Genomic DNA, 25,953 nt, shown 5'->3' with positions numbered 1-25,953 from the left:
CCCCCGGAAAATGTTACAGCATATGATTTTTCACGCAGAAACCGAGTCCACTTCGCAAGCTTTTGTTAAATCAATAACAGTTCTCCATGCAATTTGATGGGTTTACGCTGCTTGGGAACAAGTTCCCACAACCACGATTGTAAAATGTTTCATAGATGCAGGATTTGACACGCTTGATGATAAATTAACAGACAGAAAACTTCAATGACATTGAACAAATTTTACCGGTTGATGTTCGACAAGATTTATCTCTCGATGAAGTTGTGAGAGCTGAGATGAACTTTGCTGTGCATGAAAGTTAATATGCGACTAGTGTCGACATTATGACGTCAGTTTTACAAAAAAAAAAGGGGATGATATTACCGACGGCAAAAGCGAAGGTGAGATTGACCAAAAAGATGACGATAAGATACCAAAAGTGCCTGCCTCTGTAAAATTCGAAAAGGCATTTTCTCTCATTAGAGAACTTGGAAAACTTGCTTCTGATATACAGCTTTCTTGGATGCCGTTTTTTGTTGCATTGACATTTTAATTATTTTTATAAATATGGACAAGTAACTAAGTACTCAATAAATAACTATTGAAGATAAAAACATGTCGAAATAACTTTAATGATTACATCGTTTCCCCCTACCCGTGTCCCTTGTTGTACACCTCTCTAAGTTGTACACAAATGTTTGGCACCAAAGGTGTACAAGATAGAGAGGTTTCACTTTAGAAGCTGTTTATGGTTTTTTCCCTTTTGAAGATAGTCGATCAAAATTATATTACGCGCATCCCAAAATACTGCCCTAACCTTACCAGCCGACTTTTGCGTCTCTTCACGCTTTGGAGTCGGTTTATCACGTTTAGTCCACTCGACTGACTCCGGTGTGAAATAATAGAGTCATGCTTTATCCACTGCCACATATCGACGCCAAAATTCGGATTTATTGCGATTGAACAGGTGCGAACTCTGCTCAATTTGTTATTGTTTTTGGTTGACTGTGAGTTATCATGGTACCGATTTTGAACAGAGCTTTCATATACTCGAACATTCTTTCACGATACATTCCCTTGATATTTTTAGGTTCACTGTTATTTCCAACAGCTTCACTATACGGTTATCCAAAATAATTTTGTGAACTTTTTGATGTTTTTTCGGTGAAAGCCTCTTTAGGGTGTCCACTGGGTTTATCGTCTTCGGTACCCATTTCACCTCATTTAAACTTATCAACGGTTAATTTTTCTGTGGCAAAGTCCAAATCATGTTTATCATGCAAGCCTTGACTTTTATTTCCTAAAAGCAATGCTTTATTAGCATGCGAAATTCCTTTTTATCCATTTTTTTTCCACTAACATAATGCTAGAGCTCACAAACTAATAGTACGTAGCTGACAAATTGATACACGTACATTACTTATAAGACACCAGAGCACAAAGTTAAGGAGTAATCATACTAAAACATACTATGGATTCTGTGGAGCAATTCATGCTTCTCCATCAAGGTCAATTTTATTGAAAAATTTTTTTATAAATTTAATCAGTGGATTCCAGTACAAAATTATTTGGTTCGGCGCTCTAACGACCATCTGAAAGTATTTTACAAAGCCTTCTTTTGGTCACTTTCGAGACACAATACTTTTAATTTTATCTGGCCACTGGGTACAAGAATTTTTATGGAAGGTAAACCCTAAATAATATTGTTAATGTAAAAGCAGCATTAACACTAATTTCACAGAATTTACTTTCAGAACAGGTTCATTCAGTTTATTAACATAGAAGTCGAATTGTTAGATTTTAGGGTCATATCGAATAACAGTTTAATTTCTTCTGCCTCTAAAGAGACGAGTTCTTCGTTAGTTTATTCATTAATTATACCGATTTATAACCGAAAAATTCGTATAAATTATGTAAATTTCAAACAATACGATAATCTGTTAATATTAGAATAACCAAAGGTTATTGTTTACTAGAATTTCCTGAGGAGCTTAGAAGCAAATCCGAATAAATCCACAATTCGTGATTTAAAAAAAAACTTGCTGAAGGTATTAGCTTCTTCTTTTTTTTTTTCTCATCAAATGATTAATAACAGAATTTATCAAGTTTTTCTCAACCCGCTTATAACAAATTGTTGTCAAGCTTGAAAAATAATTCAGATAAAGTAAAACGAAAACTATATCAAAATTTGCTCTTGGCATAAAGAAAACAACGATAGAAACTTTGTCATAAAGTAAAACCAAAGTGTTACTTAAAAAAAAACTTAAACAAAATACAGATCTAAAACTATTTATAAACTTAAATTTGACACACCAAAAACTTAAAAAGAATTTGAAGTTCTTCAGCACTTGAAGGATACATTAGAGGATTTAAATATGGAGTTCACATTATTCCTCAAAGTTTTCTGAACCATTGAAAATTTAGGATAATTATGTAAATTTCAAACAATTTACGATATTTACGAGATTTTCTGCAGTTTCACTAGGTCTGGCTATTAAATAACGAGACTGGTTACCAAGAAGGGTTTTATTATAAAAATTATTCTATATTCGAATACTCCCCTTCAATATACTCCACTCCCATCGCTACACATCTTTCCATACGTTTTTTCCATTGATCGAAGCAGTGCTGGAAGTCTTCTTTGGTTAGTGCCTTTAGGAGCTATGCCGTTTTTTGCTTTACCGCTTCCATCGACTCAAATCGGGACCCTTTCAGACCAAATTCTATCTTCGGAAACAAAAAAAATCGCACGGTGCTCTCAACACCCGTTGTACTCTGGTGAGTAGGGCGGGTGAGCACTGGAGTGCGCTTACTGGCCAAATACTGCTTCACAAATAGCGCGTTATGGGCAGGAGCATTGTCCTGGTGCAAAATCGGGCCGTTTTTTACGAACACGTTCTCGCAATGTTGCAAAAAGTGACAAATAGTAGTCAGTTCAGTCATCACGATACCGTTAATGTCGAAAAAAACGATCAACATTGCTTTGAATTTTGATTTGCACTCTCGGCCCACACTAAAGAGCTTACACCGCTCAAAAACACGCGCACCCGATAGATAATTGTCCCCATAGGCCTCTTGCAACAATTTATAGCACTCAGTTGGAGTTTTTTCAATTTAACAAGAAATTTGAGATTGGTACGTTGCTCCTGTTTTTCGTCACACATGGTTCTCGGCACGAGAAAAAAACACGTTCGTTTCAAACCATGACTCCACAAATACTATAATAGTAACGGAAATGTGTTTTGGGACGTGCATAGACAAGATATCTACATACCCAACGCACTACTCGTTTTTACCCCATCCGTCTAGAGCGCCCTCTAGGCGCGCAGTCTCGTTATTTAATAGCTAGACCTCGTATTTTGTATTAGTTCTCTACTTACGAAGCGGAACAATTAACTTAGAATTTCTTGAGGAACTTAGGATCAATCACCATTCGTGATTTTGAAAAAAAACGTTAAAAGTATTAGTTTTTTCTCTCTTCTGTTACATAGTAGTTCTCTGAAAAATTGAAAATTTTAATCATTTTCCCACTCTCTTCCGAATTGTTTTTCATTAATAGTCTTACACTTTTTTGAGGAATGTTATCTCGCAGTTCAACCTTCAACAGCAAAGCATTATTTTAATTTTTTACTCGTTTATAGAGTTTTGCTAATTCTGATTGAGCTCCAAATTGGTAGTGTTGAAAGCAAGCCTTTGTTATTTTTTCCAGTATTTCCGCATTCTTATTCAGATAATTTTGTAATTATTTTATGATCTTCCTGTCTAATTCTCAGATCTTAATAATTCCAAACAATACACCAGTTATAACCAGCATACACTTCTTCAACTATGGTTGTTGTTTTTATCGAAATGTAAATAAAAATCCATACGCGCCAGCAAAAACCCTTCATAAAGACTAATTGGTTACCCGTTTATCTAATACCTCAAAATATTTATCAACAGAAAGAGAAAGCATCAAATAGAGTTATGGTTAAGATCCTCTATTGTAGTAATTATCCGAAATCCGTAGTATGGCATTTGATAATCATTACCTAGTTGAAGACATCAAGACAGTTCTATATATTTATATTTCTGATCCACATATTACAGATAACAGTTTTCTAACTTTACACTTATGTACTGTACACAAATTTTTTCCTTTCTTATTTTCAACTGCTGTTTTTTGCTTCTCTCCATGTTGTGCCTATTTTCTCAAGTATAGTATCAATTACTTTATAGGTATAGTTTCACGTAATTTTTGAAGAAGACACTATCCGAGAAGTTCCTCAGGTGAGATAAAGATCGTATTTTCTTTGCAGATATACGTAAACCATAAGTGGACCAGGGTTTATTATGCTAATTTTTAAAACATTTGAGGGGAAAAGAATTGGATGCCAGACTAGTTAGTGTATTTATGAATCTAGAATATTCGAAGTCCACATCACCAGAGAGCATGTTGTTTGACAACGGTATTTACAGTTTTGAAAAATGTTTTCCGAAAAGATACGGCATAATATGCGAGGAGCATTTTTAGTATTGGATTTTGTTAACACTGCTTCATGATCGAATAGAACTGAATTAAAGACAGTACACTCAGTAGATTCTGGATCATACGATGACACGACATAGTCTACGAGGATATATTGAATATTTCTTAGCCTACTATAGAACCAAACAAAATTTCAATGTCAAAATATTTTATCACTCAACATATTCTCCTCTCAATTGGATACATTTATTAGAGCGAACCTGCCACGTCTCTAGACATCTCAAGAAAAATATTTCTTCTTACTCGCAGAGATCTCAACAGCTTTTATTAACCTTCTCGTTGGAAGAACATTTACGACCTTTTAAACTTTTTCAGTTGAAGAAAGAGATAATAATCGGACGAAACTAAATCTGGTGAATACGGGGGGTGTTCTAGTTATTCAAATCCTAAATCACGAATTTTTTGCATGGCAACATGAGATTTGTGTGCAGGGGCATTGTCCTGCAAAAACAAAATACCTTTGGATAGCTTTCCGCGTCTTTTCTCATCATTTTTTTTCCCGTAGAACGGTGAGTAATGTCGAAAAGTAATCTCCAATTATTGTTCTACCCTTATCCAAAAAATCAATCATGATTACTCCATGGCAATCCCAAAAAACTGAAGCTTTTGCAGAAGATTTTTGAACACGAAACTTTTTAGGTCTTGGAGAACTAGAGTGTCGCCATTCAATCGACTGATGCTTTGTTTCTGGATCATAGAAATGTACTCAAGTCTCATCCATAGTAAAAATGTGGTCGAAGAAGTCTAAATCGAGCACAGATCGAACGCAATGTTTATACCCTTGCACGCTTTTGGTCAACAATCAAACATTTGGGGATCCATTTTGCAGCAATTTTTCTCATGTCCAAATTGACGTGAACTATATGATAAACGCGTTCATATGAAATATTCACATATCCGTTTTAGCCGAATTCGACGGTCTGATAAAATCATGTCATATCTTCGTAAATCTGCTAACCTCTTAACCCTTCTAAATACAGGTACTTGATGATGGCTCAATACTCCAATTTTTCGATTTTTACAATTTCGGTGGACATCTTGTTTCTTTTAATTTATTGCGTAACTCTGGTTTACTTTTTCAACGTCAAACTTTACTCTGACACTTCTAATAAGTAATTGTTCGTTCACACACTGGAATAATCAATATTGAGATCGCCACATAGAATTAGTTTGCTTTTTAGAGGTAAGAACTCCAGTAAGGTCAGTAGTTTGTAATAGAAAGTATGCACGTCAGCGTCAGATGTTCTGTACATACAAACATTCCTCACTGATCTTGAATCTTCCATTCTTTCTAAATGACCCCACCATTAACGTAATCTACAGATCCTATCGTGTATAGATATTTTTGTAGCACGGCTTACACGCCTAATATATTTCACCTCTGCAACTTGCAATATACACTTTGAGAGTCTTTGTTTCACAGCTTTTAGTCAATATCGGTATGTAAATAGCATAATAAATATTTAGCTTTATCTTTCTTGATACTTTTTTTATTGATCAAGCAGTTGTTCAAGCTGTAATTCTCTTAGTAATCTCTGCGTCTTCATTACTTACATTTCTCATTTTTCCAAACCTTTCCATATTTTTGCCCTCGGTACTTACCAAAAAGCTTTCTCCATATTAATAAATCCAAATAACGCATTTCTATCCCAGCGATCGGATTTATCTTTGAGTTTCTTGATAGTAAATATATTATCTTCTACCCTTGCGGCATCCGCTTTATGCATCATTTAGTTAATTTTCTACTTTTGGCCCCAGTTTCTTACCAGAGGTTCGTGGATCGTTACCACGCTCTACTACCATAAAAGAATATTGAGTAGTTGTGGTATGGAATCAAATGTACTTTTTATTATCACAAAGGTTTTATTTTATAAAAAGCGTGGCTACAACCTGATAATACACACGCACACTTTAAAGAATTTTGATTGCGTTCCATTTTACTAATCCATTTGAAGCTGGCATGAAGTTTAGTGGTAAAACGGCAGATGAAATAATTGCTGACTGTCCAACAAGCTATTGGCTCCTTACTGTAGGTGGCCGGATATATCATTTGCAGTAAATACACTGAGCAGATTCAACAAAAACCCCACAGCTGCAAACTGGATTGCGGTGAAAAGAATTTTCAAATATCTGCAGGATACTAAAGACTTGAAGCTAGTATACACCAAAGAAGGCAATGAGAAAATCACAGGATATTTTGATGCTGATGTGGCACTATCTAAAACTGAAACTGAATACATGTCGATGTCATCAGAGGCGCAGAAGTTCCTGTGGCTCCAACAACTACATGCTGAACTCAGCAAAGAACAGAGCAATCCATTCGTCATATTTAATGATAAAGAGAGTGCAATAAAATTGTCCAATAATGATTGCTACTTATCTAGGTCAAGACATATTAACATTCGTTATCATTTCCTCAAAGATCATGTTAATAATTTGAAAATAAAGTTTTGTTATATTAAGGGCGAAGAAATGATTGCTGATAATTTAACTAAGGTTACTACTGCCGATAAAAAAATGTATTGTGTAATGAAGATGGGGTTGCGTCTCAAGGAAGGGTGTTAATGAAATGGAACGCAACCAAATTAGTTGTAGCCACGCTTTTCATAAAATGAAACCTTTGTGGTAATAAAAAGTACATTTAATTCCATTCCATACCATAATTCTTCGGTTCCCATCAATAGTTTCGTAAGTAATTCGATTCTCAACTTTCCATAATTTTAGAGTTTTAGATTATTTCATTAATGGTTTTATTAACAGTAGCTGTCATTAACTGCTAGAATATCAAACAAACGAAAATAGTCACGTATATGTATGTATATGTGCACTTAATTGAAATGATATAATACAAACACAATAAATAACGTAATTTGTGTGTACTCTCATAATAAGTATCTCAAGTACGTGTTATCTTACCCAAATATTATGATTTTCTGAATTATAGTTTCAGTAAATATGATGAAACTAAATTTATAACGCAATCTAAAATTATTTGAGTATGTTCACCAACTACTTTTCAAATCATCATAGGCAAGCGTTTCCTGGAACCGTTAGAGCGCTTGTAAACGTACGTATTTTTCACAGGACAACGCACCGTTAATAAACGGCTATCCTTCCTATACATGTATTTTTTTATCGGATGGATTTTACCTGGGACTGCCGTCTTACATGCGCTAGTTAATAGTTTTCTACTGGTAGTCAGAGATTACGCACGTGTGAAATGAATAATAAGAAAAAAAGCTTGTATTGGCTCACTATTTGTACAAGAAGAAACAAAAAGAAATACAAAAACGTAAAAGGTCATTGTGGGTGCATCCTATATTATTGGAAAGGAAAGAATATGGTGCATTTCATAGTGGTGCATGTGTAAACATCCATTATAAATCATACACCACCGCGAATCCGGCAAAAAATGGAGGTAAATTTAAGCTATTCTTGATAAAGGAAGTTATTTCTTCAAATACGAGACCCTCTATCAGGGATATACACCAGTATATCAACACAGTCATCAACACAAACGCGAATTGTGGGAATTTACTGCACGACATAGTTCAATAAGGATTTGAATATATGTAAAAGAAAGTGGTGTGGATCGGTGGGACTGATTGACAAATCGTACAAGGCCTACCTAGTCATCTTTAAGAGGAATAAAAACCTCAATCTCAAGTCAGTCAATTTGGAAAACAAAGGGTACATATCCGGGACTTACTCCAAATAATAACCTTTTAAGGAACAAGCATTAGAAAGATATAACTAGTGAAGCGACGAAAGCCCTGATGAAACAAAGAAACTCGAAGATCCACTGCTGAGGATGTACAAGGGTAACAGTAAGAAGATTTCTAACGGATGGGGCAGTGATTTGTGGCAATAGATCTGGTCTGAATAATAAGTAGAAGTGTGGTTGAAAAACTTAAAATATTCAAAGAAGTAGTCATCAAGGATACGATGAGGCTCCTCTCAGACATTGACCGAATCTGGGACATGTCTCAGAACCTGAAGATTTCTGCATGGATCAAATACTATATTAGAAATAAATAGAAATGCCATGATACACGGATGGCTCCTCAACGCTCTGAAAGCTTGAGTTATATAAAAACTATTTTTCAAGCAGAAACACAGTATATTCCGAAATAAACAGTACTGAACTTGTAATTATTTTATTGTTCCAAGAAATACATATTATTAACATTTTATTACATGTTCTGAATGTGATTCTCCTCGCTTCAGACTTCATACCGAGGTAGCAAGTTTCTCGTCATGTTATGCAATAAGGATTGTCTCAAGTGCGTGAAGAATGTTCTAACAGCATTAATTGCCCCAAATGTATACGTCTGGAGATTGGAGGTCGGGAGAATGTGAAGGATAAGGGAAGTCAGAAGTGCACAACAGAATTGAAATACTATGTAGTGTAGTGATTAAGTGTGACTTGCCTATCATTATGTATGGACCAATGATTCCGTGTCCCGAAACTGCTCACCATACACTGACTTTTGCACTATGTTAAGGAACTTCTTGAACCTCATCTGATTTGACAAAGCTCAGAAATCGATTTGTGCGTCGATTTGTATGGCCTGTCAAATGAAAATGTACTCCGTCTGAAAACCAAATATTTTTCAAATATTCAGGATTTTCATACTATAACGCAAGAATTCTGGCGCATTATTCCACTATATTGCGACAATCCCGAGTATGTAATCGTTGACGTATCCTAATCACATACGAAAATTAACCCATCTCCTTCAGAATTCTTGGTAAAGACAATCTTTTTAAGCCACGATGACGACTTTTCTTAGATTCGATCAAAAAAACGTTCATGGTTATTTTTGTTAACTGTCCTTTGACGTTTCTTTTTCCGGGCATAACACATTACCCGTATTTCTGAACTTTTCAATGAATTTCAAAATGGAGAATATTTATTAAAACTTTGTATGAATTGAACACCTACATTTCATTTTCATTACTGTCTATTTCGGGCTATACAGTATTTGCAATCTAAAAATGTGACCAATTCAATTTGGAAAGGATTTATCTCATCTCAGACATGAGAATATCATGTTTTCTGATATCCAAGCAGCCAATAGAGCTATGAGCTCAAATATCATGAGATCCAAACTTATTTGAGAATAAATGGACAAGTTAAATGAGTTACGCAAAAGGAATAAAGTTACTCTCCAAAGGAATTTAGAACACACTGAAGTGAAGGAAAATTACATAGCAGACACACTTGTTAAAGTAGGGATGAATAAGACCTTCGCAGGATCTGAATCCTTACGAGGAAATAAGTACACGATAACAGAGATAGTAGACAAATATGGGAAAAAATTCAGTTACTAGGATAATCTACAGGAGTTAATAGAGGCATTGTCAAAGATCTTCTTCGGCTATGTCTCTTGAATGTATAAAACTATGTAAGATTGATTTATAATCCAGGCAGTAGATTCAAATTTTGATGACTCTATGGTCGTATTTTGTTCAAGAATAATCTCATAGCCAATCTGATGATAATGGATTCAATATCCAGGCGAAAAGGGATGGTAACTAAGTTGGAATTTCTGGAACCATTGGCACATTGAATACACTACACCAACGCTCACGATTATACTGTCTGACGCGCGTTTCGATAACCAAGTTTTCGTGACTGAAGGTAAACTGTTTACCTTCGAGAATATTGGTGTAGTGGTGGTGTAAATAGTGTAATTAGTACGGATAAGGGATGGTATTTTCCAGTTTTTGCTCCAAGATTTGGATGTATTTAATAACAACTTTTGAATTCAACAAAGATCAAATAAAATAAAGAAATTGATAGACTAATATGATTTTTCATTATAAAATAAACATTTTTTTTCGAAATTTAGTTTTCAACGTACGAACGCTTGATATTTCTAAAATCAATTTATATCGACTTTATAAATGGCATTAGTAAAAGCATAAGAATGGTAAATGAGATTAAAGATTTAAAATTAAGAAGCCGTTCAACATTATTCAATCAACCGTTTTATGTAACAAATGATGAAGAATTTAAAAGCAGACTACGTGAACTATCATAAATCTTCTCACTCCTTTTTTCAGTTAGCTTGAAGTTTAAAACAATAAACGAAATTAGAAGGCGTCAAATATTTGAATTATGACTTTATAACAAACTAATTGAGGGTAAAACAATTAATCTTAATCAGTAGTTTTGAAAACCTATCGTTAGATACAATAACACGTTTCCTTGATCCAAATTTAACAAATATATATATAACAATTACATAACATACGATTACTAAATTCAACGTTTTGCACATTGTTAATACGCCTCTGTGTGGCATATGGATTTAGGGCATCGTTTACAAGTTACACACGAGTAGATATACTTGAGTGAAATCACATTCCGAACGATTATATCGTGCTGAGAAACATAATTTATAATTGTTATGTTAAAACTATATTTATTACTTTCCCGTGATATTATCTTTATCAGTATAATACCTACAAAGTAACAATACGAGTTAAATGTTTTAATTCCTAGACGAACTTATCTAAAGATATAATTTTACTTGATGTTGTGTGTTGTTCGGAAAAATCGCACACGATATCTTCAAGTAATCGAATTCGACATACATAGTGACGATTTAATGATACAAGAAACAAAGAGAAAGAGAGAAATGTTTTTTGTCAAAAATTTGTCTACAATTTGTAGACAAGAGCTTGAAATTTTAAAAAATTTGAAGTCGTTTACAGAGTAGAAGGCATTTTCCGGTAAATATGCCCTCAAATTATTGCGGAATGCGGGAAAAGATAATAATGATTTAATTTCTATTGGCAAGTGATTGTGCATTTTTTTTTTTCATTGTAAAGGTAGGTAAAGGTCGTGCTCCAGGTTCCTAAGTCGATAGCCATGCAACGATCTTTCTAAAATTAGAGCAACGTTCTTACAAATTAGGCAAACGATGAATAAGGAAGTGTCAGAATTTTTAATCTTTTGAAAAAGTCCTTGCAATGAGCCTTACTATTTAATCCGAGTAAATATCTAACTCTTTTGTAGTTTGAAGATTCGCATAAATTGAGTCGAACTACACGTAACCCAGAAGGGAAGAGCATACCAGAGATGCGACTCAAAAAGGGCATAATAAACTGTTAAGGAGGTGGATAAGTTCAGTTCAGAAATAAAATAGAACCTAGTACCGAGCCTTGGGGTACTCCACATTCTATTGAATTGCAAGAACGCAACGTTGTATCAAACCTTACAAGCAGACTGTTGGTAAGGTATTATTTAAACCATGCTAGAGGTGTTCCCCTGAAGCCTAGTACTGCAATTTTGTTAAAACTGAAAATAATGCTGTGATGTAAAAAAATTTCTAATACGACTATTTGTTTCTGAGTTATGGGCCTTTAAAGTTTCTAAATAGAAGCTTATATTCAAGTATATTTTCTAAATTATACATTCCAACATTATGAAATTTCAAAGGATGATTACGTATGTTCATGTTATTGGTTTGAGGGAATAAATAATTCTACACTACTATCTGAAGGCCAGGTGCGGCTCATGCCTAATGGTAACAATTCGTAACTTTTACAGGGACAACCTGTGCAATCTAAAAATAGCAAAAATTAATTTTTGAATCGATTTATCAACAAAAAGGCACTCTTTGTTTAACTCGAAAAAATTTATGATTTAGGAGATATGTAGATTTTTAAATCGTTGTACATGCCAAGGAAACTGTTCGCCGTGAAGAGACATTCTGAATTATCATAAATTGTAATTATTTATTGAAAATACTTACAGGAGGTATTAAATGGATAGGTAGACGAGGATTCGTTGAGTAGCCCGCACGGTCATGGCCTGTGGGGCCTTATCAAGGACTGCATGTCTGCAAAAGGACCACGCACCTTTTCAGACCTTTAAACTTCAATTGTAGAAGCATTTGAAACTCTTCGCAGGCAGCCTGACATGCTTCGTCGGACCTGCCTGCACGTTGAGAAACGTTACCGTAAATGCATTGATCAAATAATTAACCTTTCATCGAATCCCTTCTGTAAATTCTTCTAGCAAATTATTATTTTTAATGCAAATTTGTTGCCGACCTTTGTACCACAACTTATTAAATAAAGGGGTATTTAACTGATACTTATAGATTTTATTCACATCGCACCTCTTTCCTAGTAGAGTTTTCAATCTTTGCAGTCACTTCTCAACATTTTCCTTTATTTGCCTTCATTTGCGAAAAGACACTTGCCACTTTGTTTGCCTCTGAAGATTAATTTTCATTTTGATGTAGGCTTCCACTTTACTATCCCTGCATGCCGTAGTGTCTTTTGCTTGTTATCAGCATCTTCAAAAAACTGACATCTAAATTATTGTTTTAAAGTAGATGTAGTCGACTCTATTTATAGTTTTAAGAAAGTTGCTTCTGCAGATATGGTTTGAGGCCGCTTGACATGAGTAATATCTTGCAAAGACAAAATATTGCATAGACGAATACTGCACGTCGCGTGTCTATAGTTTGTTGTAGATTTAAAATTGATATCTAGATATTCATAAGTACCGTATACAAAATATTTTTTCATTCAATATATGAGTTAAATGAATCAAATTCGCCTCAAAGTAAAATTAGTTCTGAACATAAATGAAAGTATATATTTGTACAAAAAATATTTATTTTCACGTGGAAATTATTTTAATACTTTAAAGTAGCTTTTTATTTAAAATTGCATATTGAGAACAAAAAATACGTCCATTTCATGTTAGTAATTCAAGTCTGAAAAGCATTTGTCGCTTTTACGTATCTATAAATTTTGTCGCGAGATAGCGGATTCACTCACAAACAAAAAACGAAACTAAGAAAAGGCAAAAACCCAGTATGACAAACAAAAAAAATGTCTCCAAACCAAAATTTGTAAATATAAAGCCGAACTCAAACGACTCGTGTACTTGGGAGATACACAATTATTTGCATACTTGGCAGGTATACGAGCTTTGCGATTTGCGATGGCAAGCAGGGCACTCACACGAAGTGTAAAATTTACAAGTACGCGAGCCCGAACATTTGACTTAAAACCTCGACAAATGAATCAGTGTTGTGGCAGTCAATATAGATAGCTGCTTTTGTTATGATGAGCTTTAATTAAATAAAAAAAATCAAAAGCAATGTCATTGGTCCACTCCATTCCAATCTTGAAAAAAAACACAAACAAAACGTCTGTACGCTTCTGCTAGGTTTTGAAAACGATGCATAGTCGTAGTAAAAGCCAATTATTTGTGCATTTTGTCAGAGTGCCTGTACAAGTTTAGACTTGTATATACTTGGCAAGTGTACAAATAATCGTGATCCCTCTGATTCGCGACAATGTTTACCGTTCACAAATAGGAAACCGACGAGTAACAAATAATTGTAAGTAGCCCAGTTACACGACATGTCAAAATCCACTTGCGACCGTATAAAGAGTGAGTTTTATGTATGGAACGCCTCAATTGTCTCGAAAACGGCTTGTACGATTTTTAGAAACTTTTGTGTACACAGGTCATGTGATACGACTAGTATTATGGTTGTGAACTACATTGTTGTCAGATCTTTCTATTTTCTGAAAAAATAATGAACTTTGTTAGTTCAAATGAATCGCCCTGTATATTTTCCGCTTTTCGAAATGTTCCCTATGCCTAAAAGTCATAACTTCGGAGTTATAGCTACATTTAGGCAGAACCGGACTTAGGCATGGGCCAACCCGGGCGTGCGCCAGGGGCAAGCGAAAAACCACAATGACTCAAAAAAAACTAAATCAATATAGCGTATTGTGTATTGAAAATGAGCTACTGATATCGATTGACTGCACTAGTGTTATTGAAGAATTTGTAGGTAGCAAAATAAGAAAAAAATGTTTTTAATTTATGAACGTAATTTTATACTATTTTTAGTTAGAAATAATGAATAAATTGACTATAATGAAAAATTAACTTGATGTAAGGATTCACGTAAAACGCCCGCCTTACATAGGCCCCTTAAGTATTTTGGCCCGGGGGCCACGATGACTCTAAGTCCAGCTCTGCATTTAGGTGACTGCTACAATAACAAATTTCACGTTTTAATAAATTATTATTGTTGGAAGTTTATTGAAAGTTGCAATGGATCATTTATCTGAAAAAGAACGAATTGATATTTTAATGATATTAAGATATGGTGATAGGCGTAGAGGTCAAAAAGACACGTGTAATATCTTCAATAATTTATATCTTAACCGAAGTTCCATAAATTTTCAGCCAATAACAATACTCCAAACGACAATATTTGACCAGAATAAGATGGTGCCTCACTATGCAGGTGTGGTGAGACAATGTATAAATAATGTGTTTCGCAGAAGATGGATTGGAAGGAGTGGTTTTATCGAATGGCCTCCGCGATCACCTGACATGAATCCTTTAGACTATTTCCTATGAATCACTTAAAAAACATCGTTTATAAAACAGAACTTGCCAATATTCAGGAATTAAAAGGTAGGATTACCACAGAGATAAGAAGAGTCGAGCAGTCAAATTTTTAAAAATCGCATGATAGCACAACATTTTGTGCTGTAATCGCCTTTACTGTATGTTTTCTAAAATTCGTAATTTTTCTACTTTACAAATGTGGATCTACTTCTAACATGACACAAACATTTAAAGATTCTCTGTATTAATGAGTTTATTATTGTTTTAAATTTTATATGAGTCTTATATATGGATCGCCTCTTATATCTCAGACACGGCTTTTCGCAAAAAAATGCTCGCGGACATCCTAGTTGATGACCAATAGTTATGATGGAGTTTTAATAATATATTGTAAAGAAATATTTTCTTAACTACTTACCGGTTTTTGATTTTCGCCTTTTCCTCCAAAAGTAAACGGCCCACAATACGAACAATGTCAACAAAAATGTTAAAACAACCGAAGCCGCTATGGAACCAGGTCCATAACAGACAGTTTCTTCTTGCGCATTCACTACACCGAAAAATAGCACCGAAAGAACTGTCCACTGATATTGCACTTCCATTTTTTTCTAAGTTCAGTTTTCTAATAAACAAATTCTGAGCATTTTTTAGATATTCTTCTTCCTGGAAAAAAATGATTGTTGATTAATTTTTTAAAATGAACATGTTTAATACATCAGAAAATATTAACATGTGTGATTCAAATAAAGTTGATCCCGTCTCTAGGATAGATAGAAAACAAAAAAATATTTGAGGTTTGCTAAGTAAACAATTTTTGTAACGCCACCCGTAATCAACATAAAGAAGAATAAAAATATACACATTTTTCACGTTTTTACCGCAACTACTGATAACATTGTATTGAAATTTTATACGAATATGTTTTGGAAGCTGACACATCCAATGCATTTGTTTTTATGTTTGACTCTCATAGAGGGCGCTAGTTATACGGTTTGTACCAAGTAATATTGAACTAACATTTTCAATGTTAGATTTATTAAGCAAAATTTCAAGTGAACTTAAACATCATTTAATTTTACACCATAATCTTAATAAATATTTTGATTTGAAAATTACGAAGTAATAATCGATGCTGGTATAAAGTAATGATCAAGTTGTTAATCATTATTATTATTAATTAATAAGCATTATGTCAATTGAATATTTGTTGTCGCGTAAATGAGACCCCATCGATAAAACCAACACATTCTTCAAGTACTTGGACGATACTTAAAAATAAACAGCTATATCCTTATCATTACAGGCAAGTCCAAGAGCTCTTGCAGGCGATTTACAGGTTAGAGTGGATTTTTGTCAAACATTACAAGAAAGGACAGCCCTCAATCCAAATTTTTTGAAATTTGGTACTGGTATGATGAGAATTCACATGCCAGAAGGGTATCACATTACCAACAATCATTTTAAGTTTATGTTTGAGCAGCAACTTTAGATAACAAATTAATAGGTTATCACATTCTACCAGGATATTAAATGGTGATATGTACCTAGATTTTTTAAGCAATCACTTCGAGATATTAGAAGATTTAACGCTAAACAAGCGAAGAACTCTATTTTTTATGCACGATGGAGCATTTTGATAAAAGGTGTCGTAATTGGTTGAGTAACCGTATCGATGGATTGGTAGAGGTGCAGAAGCTCCGATTCATTGGCCCCCTCGGTTATGCGATTTTTTCCCTTGGATTACACAGTTTGGGGGCCTCTTGAAAAAAGTTTATGCTACAGGAGTAAATTCACCTTTAGAATTAAAAGACAGAATTCAACGTCACTTTAAAAATCCTATAGCTGACTCCCAGTCGTCTAGAAGATTAATGGATTCTTTAGAAAAAAGGATAAACTTGTGTATTCGTGAAAACGGAGGACATTTTGAAAACCTACTCTAATTGAATTCTATTTTATGTTATTAGCCTTTTTCTCAAATTTTCATCTTGTGATTTTTTGTTTAATTTATTCATTAATCATTACTTTATACCAGCATCGGTTATTACTTCATAATTTTCAAATCAAAATATTTCGAAATCTTTTTGGTGTAAAATTAAATGATGTTTAAGTTTACTTGAAATTTATTTAATAAATCTAATATTGAAAAAGTTATGTTCAATACTACTTGGTACGAACCGTGTAACTAGCGCCCTCTATGAGAATCAGACATAAAAACAAATTCATTGGATGTATAAGCTTCCATATTCGTATAAAATTTCAATAAAATGTTACCAGTAGGTGCGGCAAAATCGTAAAAAATATGTTTATTTTTTTGACTGAGCAAACTCCAAATATTTTTCAGTTTTCTATCTATCCCAGAGACATGATCGCCTTTTTTGAAACACCCTGCATTTAGGTTTAATTACAAAGATTTATAATCGATAAAAAAAAACAAAAAAGGAAATATTTTTGAAAAGTACGGTTTAGATCCTGAAAAGTACTCAAAAATAAAACAAAGTTTCCAAATTGGCACTTGGGTATATAACTCTTAAAATACACGTGGTATTTCTCGGTTGATCACACCCTTCAGTTCGATAGTTGCTTTGTAATATTGATAAAACTACACCTTCAGGTAGAATTGAACACTTTTCAAATTACGTAGTACGTAGTATCCTTAGGCTACTAATTACAAAACTGACTTCTATAATGCCTTTCATAAAATTGAAAGACATGATTTTCTTCAAAAACATAAGATCTTATCATAGCGAAAACGAAAACTCTTGGACTTGGACATAATAAGAAATAAAACTTTTGTTTTCATTTCTGCAAGCACATGAGTCTTATAGGCAAATAGCATATTTTAATGCCTTCCTTTATTAAAAGACGGTACGAACTTACTTTCTAATGATCCAAGAAAGAATTAAATGATTACGGATATTTTTCAAGCTTCAATTATTCTTTACTTTATTCATTAATTACTGTTAAGGTAAATAGATACTCGGTGGAAACAATTATTGTTAATTTGAAAAATGTTTGTTGAACAGCCTTCAATGTATTCGGTTCAGTGAGCAAGGTGCGATAACAAGGTCAAGTAGACATCAGCACAACTTACAGCGTATTTTAGTAAGTTGAAAACACGAGAATTCAATTTGCAATTCCACGTGAAATGTATGCTTATTTCAATAAAGATATACCGGGTTTGTTGGAATGTTTACCAAGTTTGGATTTTCTTGAAGTAATATAACGTTTTACGAGAAATGACAATATCTACTAAAATTAAATCATTCGATAGAGTAAACGAAAAAGCCTAATGGCCTAAGGTTAATTCAAATGTGGTCAAATATTCTTAAGCTTCTCTGAATAGTTTTGAAAATAAAATCCATATATTCATGTATTATTCCAATTTGTTCAAAAAGGAAAGTTGAACTACGTTTTAAAGTAGACTACCAGTCAAATGTTTTTGACCACCATATAATCCATTCTTTGAATTTCTCTTTCATATTGTCAAGCGAAGGTCGAAATGGCGTCTTATCAACCAAAAATAGTGTCCGTTATTAGTTTACTTTATACGAGCATGTTTATATTTTGTCGGTAAGTGTGACCAGTTAAAACTTGCAAGTACCGGCTGATTTGTTTATTATTCTTTAGCTGTGAATTATATATTTAGTGTTTATGATTGTAGTTTAATCCCAGTTAGCAAGAACGTGCTGTAATTTTTACTTTTGGACATTTTCGTAAAAGAATTGTTTTCTTTATTGAAAATTCAGTCTAGTGAGTTTTATGAGTAAAACCAAGGAACTATTGCATTAATCGTAAATCTTTATAGTCTAGACAAAAGTTGGCACCGAATTAAAAATACCTCGACGAACCGTGGACTATAACGTGAAAAAATGTGCATCCACAAAGAGCTTTGGCGATAAAAAACGTTCAGAGTGGCCTCGAAAAACCACAACCTCTGAAGATAAACGTATTGTATTGATCAGTAAACGTGATCGACAACTCACTTGCCCAGAGATAGCAGCTCGGATCAATGAATCTGAGGATCTGCCTTTGAATACTTCTACAGTGAAGAGGGGATTGAGAGAAATTGACCTTTTTGGTTGGCAGTGAAGAGCCTAATCGGCAGAAAGTTCATCTTTAAACATGACAACGATCTCAAGCATTCCTCGAAGCTGTGCAAAGAGTATTTGAAAGAAAGAATGTACTGAAAGTAATAATTTCGACTTCGCAGTCACCCTACTTCAACCCGATTGAGTTAATTTGGGACAAATTGGACAGGGAAGTTAGGAAGCAGTGTTCTAATTCCACTTAACATCTTTGGAATAACCTGAAAAATAAATGGAAACAAATAGATGACAAATATTTGTCGAAATTGTTACATGCCAAAATTGTGCACCGAAATAATAAAAGCAAAAAGAAATTACACCGATTTGTAAAAATTTATTACTTCCATATTCTATATCACATCTATAAGTTCCTTAAAATATGAATATCAAGATCGATTTTATTGTTTTTATTTGTTGTCGCGCAAACTATAGAATGGACAAAAACTTTTGTTCGGCATGTAAGATACAAGAAGAAATCAAAATTACAAAAGAATCATCAGCATTTTTATACAAAAAATAAATTAGAGCAAATTGTAAAAACATCACTTTTAGTAGAGGAAGAAATAAAATTTTGTACAGGGGAAAAAATTTAAACTTTAAACAAGATTAAACTTGTATTTTGATCGATTTCTGTTACTAAAAGCTGAAAAATTATTAGCCAATACTTTTATTGATTAATGTTCAATCTGCCGTCGAAAGAACCCCTAAGAAATTTTTTAGGTTGTTCTAGATTTGTTCTACTTTGTTCCAAAACCGCATAAGTCTGAAAATGAAACTTTTAGAAAAAATTAAAAAAAAAAACGATTTTTGGTGCTGTTCTAGGATTGTTTTATATTGATTTAGAGCATTGCTCTCAAATAAGATATTTTTTAGAAATTTTGGGAAATGTACTACTTTGTTTGACGACAAAACAATCAAACAAAAAAATCCGAAATTATCGCGATTGTGCCGTTTATTCTGGCCTATTCTAGGATTTGTCTTTATTATTCCAAAATATAACGTTCAGAAGAAATTTTTTCAAGATTCCTATAAAATGATTGATAATAATAAGTATAATGTTCTATTAGGGTGTAGAAGAACATAACAGTGAAACCGGATGAACACTGATTTTATTGATAATTTACATAACTTAAAATTACAAACTGCGCAAGCGCGGTATCATCTTATTACTGTTCTAATTTTACGATGACACTGCTTCAACCATGACAGTCACAACAACAGTAACAAGTGTGTACAGTAACCTTATTTTGACGAATGTGATAATCACATGAGTAGAAAAAAGGCGTTTACATACAAATTGCATACAAATTTTTTCTACTAACGAAAATTTTATCAAAACACAGAAGTTTTTATATGGTATATAAAAGGTATAAAATGCAGGGACCTTAATAATACGTATTTTTACGCACTAGTGCGTAAAGTAAAGTTATACGCACTCAAAAATGTGTCTAAAGTACGTACTTTACGTACGTTATTAGAAAAAAAAATTTTTTTTTTCAAAATTTCGGAGTTTAATTCTTAGCTGTTTTGGAACAAAGTAGAGCAAACATAGAACAATCAAGAACATTATTAAAAATTTCTGTATCATCAAAGTGCGGTGCCAACTTCTTTGGGGAGTTAGAAGAGGACGCGAATGTAGGTATCCAGTGATTTTGCGTTTATGATCCTCCCAATTAGAATTCATTTTAGGTTATTCTGTATTACAATTTAATCCGCTTTTCATATTTGATGAGTTGGGACATTGATTTTGAAATTCCTCTCAATCCTTATTGATAAGATGGATCATTTCTATAAAAAAGTAACTGGATCCATACAAATAGCAGAAACAACTTTTTTTTCCTAGCTTGTCATACACACAAAGTATATATTTGTACATGATGTGACGTAGATAGAACGTAAGAAACAACCATCTTCATTGTTTTTTTATATGTATGTATGTAAAAAAATTGAGATTCGTGTCGTGTCATGGTCTGGGGTTCCATAGTTTTTCAGAGAATGTGGATAGAAGTAGCAGAATCTGTACATCTATTGATAAACCTAGTATATTCAGGTGGCTATTGAGGTGGCAATTTCCCGACAATAATCTTTTTAATATTTGTAAATTATTCTTACTTAGGTTTATACATTCAATAGGTTATGGGATCCAAGGAGATTCTTCGCCTGTTTTATCTACTGTAGATTGTCTCAGTAAATGATTTTTCTTCTATCTACCTCTTTTATACTATACCTCTATTATCTTGTAGCAGATTCCATAGAAGAGTTTATCTGCCTTACTTTTGTAAGTTTGTCTGCTGTTTCATTTCCATGTTCTCCAATTTGTGTTCTGAAACCCATCGGAGGGCAATCTCCTTCCTTTTTTCCTGGCTATTTCAACTTGTCCAGGTATTTTCAAATTAGTTTGAACTTCTTTGCTATCGGACGAGATGTTAATCTCCTATTTGCAATAATTCCTTTCCCAGTTTACCAGGACCCATTTCGATTGCAAATATTTCTTCTTAAAAAGCACTAGGTGTGTTACCTAAGCTTTCAGGCGCCCTTTCTACAATATTTCAGATCTATCTCCCTTTTGTTCATATACTACCTTAACTTTATAATTGCCGTTATAGCACTGTCGTAATTATTTTTCAAGAAAAATAGTTTAGTGTTTTAGAAAAATTATTGACATTTTTAGCGTTTCTCGACATGAATTTACCACGTCTTTTTATAATGTAAATATTTTTCTGGAATTTTACGCAATAATTTTATTTAAATCATCATATTATAAAAGTAACCGCAACTAATTGTTGTTTATTGAGGCTTGTTCTATTTTCTATTACAAACATTATTAATGATTAAAAAAATTACAGAAGAATATTTTAAATATTTATTAGTCTAATATAAAACCGTGTGTCTTTAGAAAATTAAAATTTCAAAATACTTCAAATACTTCTTTCTACATACGGATTAAAGTAATAAATTGAAGAATATCAATAAATTTATTATCATCATGTATCGTTGGGAATGTTTATGTAAATTTCTCACTTCAAAACTTTTTATTATTATAATTTAATTGCAGGTTATTCCAATGGTGGAACTGACATTATTTCTAGCTTAAATATGACAAATCAAAAATGAAATTAGTCAGTAACATTTTTGTTTACGATTCGTTGATACTTGTTTGTGTTTTATTAGTGACATTACTCAAATTGTATTAAAAAAAATGAGGAAATACTTATATTATCAAATTTATGTATCACACATACGTTAAAGAGAGCAAAAATATATTAAATTACATAAAAAGTGGGAAAAACAATTCTTACAAAGAAATTCTGCAATCAAAGACAACGACTTAATGTTCATTTTGAGTCATGAAACGTTACAAAAACAAGTGCATATAATTTTTTCAAGCATAACAGGAAACTAGAATCAATAAAATGACAGAAATAATCATCTGCCAATCAAACTATCTTAGCGAATCGAAAAATTTATTGTTTAAACTGTAGGTAGACGGAAGGCTGTTCTTGCAGAATTACCGACAGAATTTAAACCAACAACAGGCAAAGGACTAGAGCTTGAATTGGTTAAAAAATAAATGTGTGACCTAATGCATAGCATGATGGTCACCGACAGAAGAAGTGGTAATCATTGATCGCCATCATTGGTCAATAAAGATTTTCCGCACGCTCTGAATTCATTTCCAAGGGACAAAACGCAAGCTCTTTTTACCACTTCCTACTTTTCAGGTAAAGCTGCTAGCAATAAACGTATGTTCTTAGGATTGTTCGTATGAAAACCTCGTTAGACAGCATTAACATTATCTCCTTTAGACAAAAGGCCTCGAAGGTTCTGAAGGCTATTGAATGCACATCCAAGCTAGCAAGGTGGTGTAAATAAACGTTAAAATCATTAGCTGATAGAAACAAGGTTATCCAAATGTTTTCACCAAGCAATGAAGAAACAAACACCCTTGCCAAAGTAGGTGCAACGACTCTATTAACTAAAGGATCAAATAGAGTCCCTCTCGAGAATTTCTTTAGGCTTAAGAGAATCCTAAAGATTCAAATTCATATATAAGTTTTCTCAAGATGTCCAAAAGCGACATCAAATTGATGGACGGTATTCTGACAAGTCATGTCCTACAAATGTCGCCTTAACATGAAGTATGGTAGCGAATGCGAATGTCCTGCTCATTTGATCAAAAGTCTTGGGTACCTCAAGAGGGAAGTTCTTGGGAAGTGGGACAAAAAAACTTTCATTTTGTTTGAATTGAAGATTTTCCAGGTAACTATTAGAAAGTAATAGTCCTTTCAATTTCACAATATATTTTTTCAATTTTGTCATGAGACTCAAAGTATAAGTAAGTTTTTGGTAAATATTCTAAACTAAGATTTGTCAAGCATGTTATTGTTATATTTCCAATAGCATCGCAAATTGCTTCATCATTTTTATTCAGATTGTTGATTTCATAACAAAAATAATTTGTGGGTGGATAATTCTCAATTGATAAGCTAGTAAATTTTAATTAATGCTGTTAGGATTTTTTATTGACAAATAAAGCGAAATACTTGAGGTTTGTCATCAATTATCTGATAAGCCATAAGCCTGTTATCTCTGTTATTCCATAATTAAGATACATGTACATTTTTTTTATTTAGTTCATTCCACAAAATAAAACAGGCCCCCGTTTGTTTAAAAAATATTTTAAATCATATTTTGCCAAATTAACATATTTTTATTCTCATTAAAAAACTAAAGCACGAAACGCAACCAGCAGATCTGATGTGGATACTACAATTAGTACTAATAAAATAACCTTCAAATAACATGATATTGGCTAATGCATACGAATTTCATGCTAATTGCATGCTAGGTATATTTTATTTGAGAATGCGAAAAAAGTAAACATTGATACTTTCTCATCTGAAAGGTTAATTTAGAAAGAAAAATCGAAGCAAAGAAATCTAGTAGGTCACCTAAAGATTCTAGAATCCATAAGGCTAGAAAGCAATCACAAACCAATGGAACAAATGCATAGAATGGCAGATACAGCCATACCATTCGACGAGGTAATAATTGACCACAAATAAATGGATCAATAAAGTCGAAATACATTTCTTTAGAAGCAAGATGGTTCAAAGCTACCACAAAGAGCTGGTTTGGTAATTTCTGGACCAAAATAAAAACTCTCCATACCACTAGGAAAACCACTCACTATTTTAAAGGCAGGTCTGATAGCAATAAAAAGATTTGCATTATACCTCGCTAGACAGCACATTAACATTATCTGCGATAGACAAGCGGCCTTAAAGGCTATCATTTACATATCCAAACTAACTTGGGACTGTAAATTTCAAAAGCACTAGCTAAAAGAAACGAACGTGTTTTTTTCTCGTGCCGAAAACCATGTGTGACGAAAAACAGGAGCAACTTATCAATCTCAAATTTCTTGTTAAATTAAAAAAATCTCCGACTGAGTGCTATAAATTGTTGCAAGAGGCCTATGGGGATAATTCTCTATCTCGTGCGCGATGACCAGCTCCTAGGTCGCCCTGTGACTGTTTCAACTCCGAAACGGTAACCAAAACCAACGAAATTGTGCGTGTAGATTGTCGAATGAGCATCCGGAGGATTGCCGAGGCTGTAAACGCCGATAAAAAAACGGTTAGAAAAAGACCTGCTTTGAAAAAATCCCGAATTGAGTCGATGGAAGCGGTAAAGCAAAAACGGCAGAGTTCCCAAAGGAGCTCACCAAAGAAGACTTCCAGCACTGCTTCGGTCAATGGAAAAAACGTATGGAAAGTTGTGGCGAGGGGAAGGGAGTATATTGAAAGGGAGCATTCGAATGTAGAATAATTTTTATAATAAAACCAGTCTCGTTATTCAATAGCCAGACCTCGTATACTAGAGTTTGAATAGCGTAGATCACACCTTCCGGGTCTGATTCCACTTCTACACGACTCTGATCATGGATCAGATCGTGCGGTCTATACGTTTAAATACTGCAGGACGCGTGTCCGTTGAAATTGAAATGTAGGGTATAAAACCCTTATTAAAGAAGTTAGGAAATATCCAGTACTATATGAACAGACAAAAGATAGAGAAGATATCTACTACTTGTTTTTTACCCCACCCACCGAGAGCGCCCTCTGGCGCGCAGTCTCGTTATTTAATAACCAGACCTCGTCCTACTGTACGATCGTAGTCGAATCGGAAAGATGCATGATAGGTGTGTACCGGTCTTTAGTAGTATTGCAATCTAGAATAAAATATAACTGGTATGACCTGCGTATGCATGTTATTTGAAAATCATTTTAGACCAATAAGACCAATAATAACATACACAGCAGAAACGCGACCGGACACGTCAAAAACACAAAGAATGCTGGAAACAGCTGAGATGAGAATACTGAGGAGAATCACGGGGAACACACTGAGAAATCGAGTAAGTAGCGACTACATTAGAATAACATGTAATGTGGACAAGATTAACGAGTGGTTATTGAATAGAAAAAAGAATGGAAGAACCATATAAGTAGAATGACAGATGATAGGGTAGTAAAGATCGCAAGAGACAAATCGGAGCCGAGAAGAGAAGTGTCGATCGACCCCAGAAAGGATGGAGCGATAATATAACTTAAAAGTACAACAAAAGAAAGAAATAGGCAGAATTGCCTATAGAAAAGATAGAAGAAGAAGAAGAAGAAGAAGAAGAAGAAGAATACGGAGTTTGGTCAGCCAAGTTTTGGCGATTTTTAATTGGAACCTCTCCTTTAAGAAGTTTCAAAATTCTCCAATCTGCATTTTTGCTAATTTGTTTGCAATTTTAGATACGTATTAACTAAGTTGACTACCCACATTATTACGGAAAAACTGAAAATATATATACAGGATCTACTATTTAAAAAAATATTTAATAATTTATTTTGGAGTGTACTTCTAATCGGCTTATGAATTATTTAGAAAAGCTTTTAATGAAC

General features: G+C 33.5%; 1 protein-coding gene across 2 annotated transcripts in view; it reads right to left on the bottom strand.

Annotated features, from left to right (window-relative positions):
- LOC130448593 (uncharacterized) overlaps positions 1 to 25,953 on the bottom strand; it is a 108,475-nt gene that overhangs the window by 77,057 nt on the left and 5,465 nt on the right. For both annotated transcript variants that reach the window (XM_056786016.1, XM_056786015.1), the window contains exon 2: positions 15,331 to 15,575. In XM_056786016.1, coding sequence (XP_056641994.1) covers positions 15,331 to 15,514 — 184 coding nt within the window. In that variant the 5' untranslated portion in view covers positions 15,515 to 15,575. The remainder of the gene's footprint in view (positions 1 to 15,330; positions 15,576 to 25,953) is intronic.

The sequence above is a fragment of the Diorhabda sublineata genome, chromosome 9, assembly GCF_026230105.1.
Source record: "Diorhabda sublineata isolate icDioSubl1.1 chromosome 9, icDioSubl1.1, whole genome shotgun sequence".
In the NCBI taxonomy this organism is placed as follows: Eukaryota; Metazoa; Arthropoda; class Insecta; order Coleoptera; family Chrysomelidae; genus Diorhabda; species Diorhabda sublineata.
Note: the sequence above shows the minus strand (reverse complement) of the source record. Positions and strands in the feature narration are given on the sequence as shown.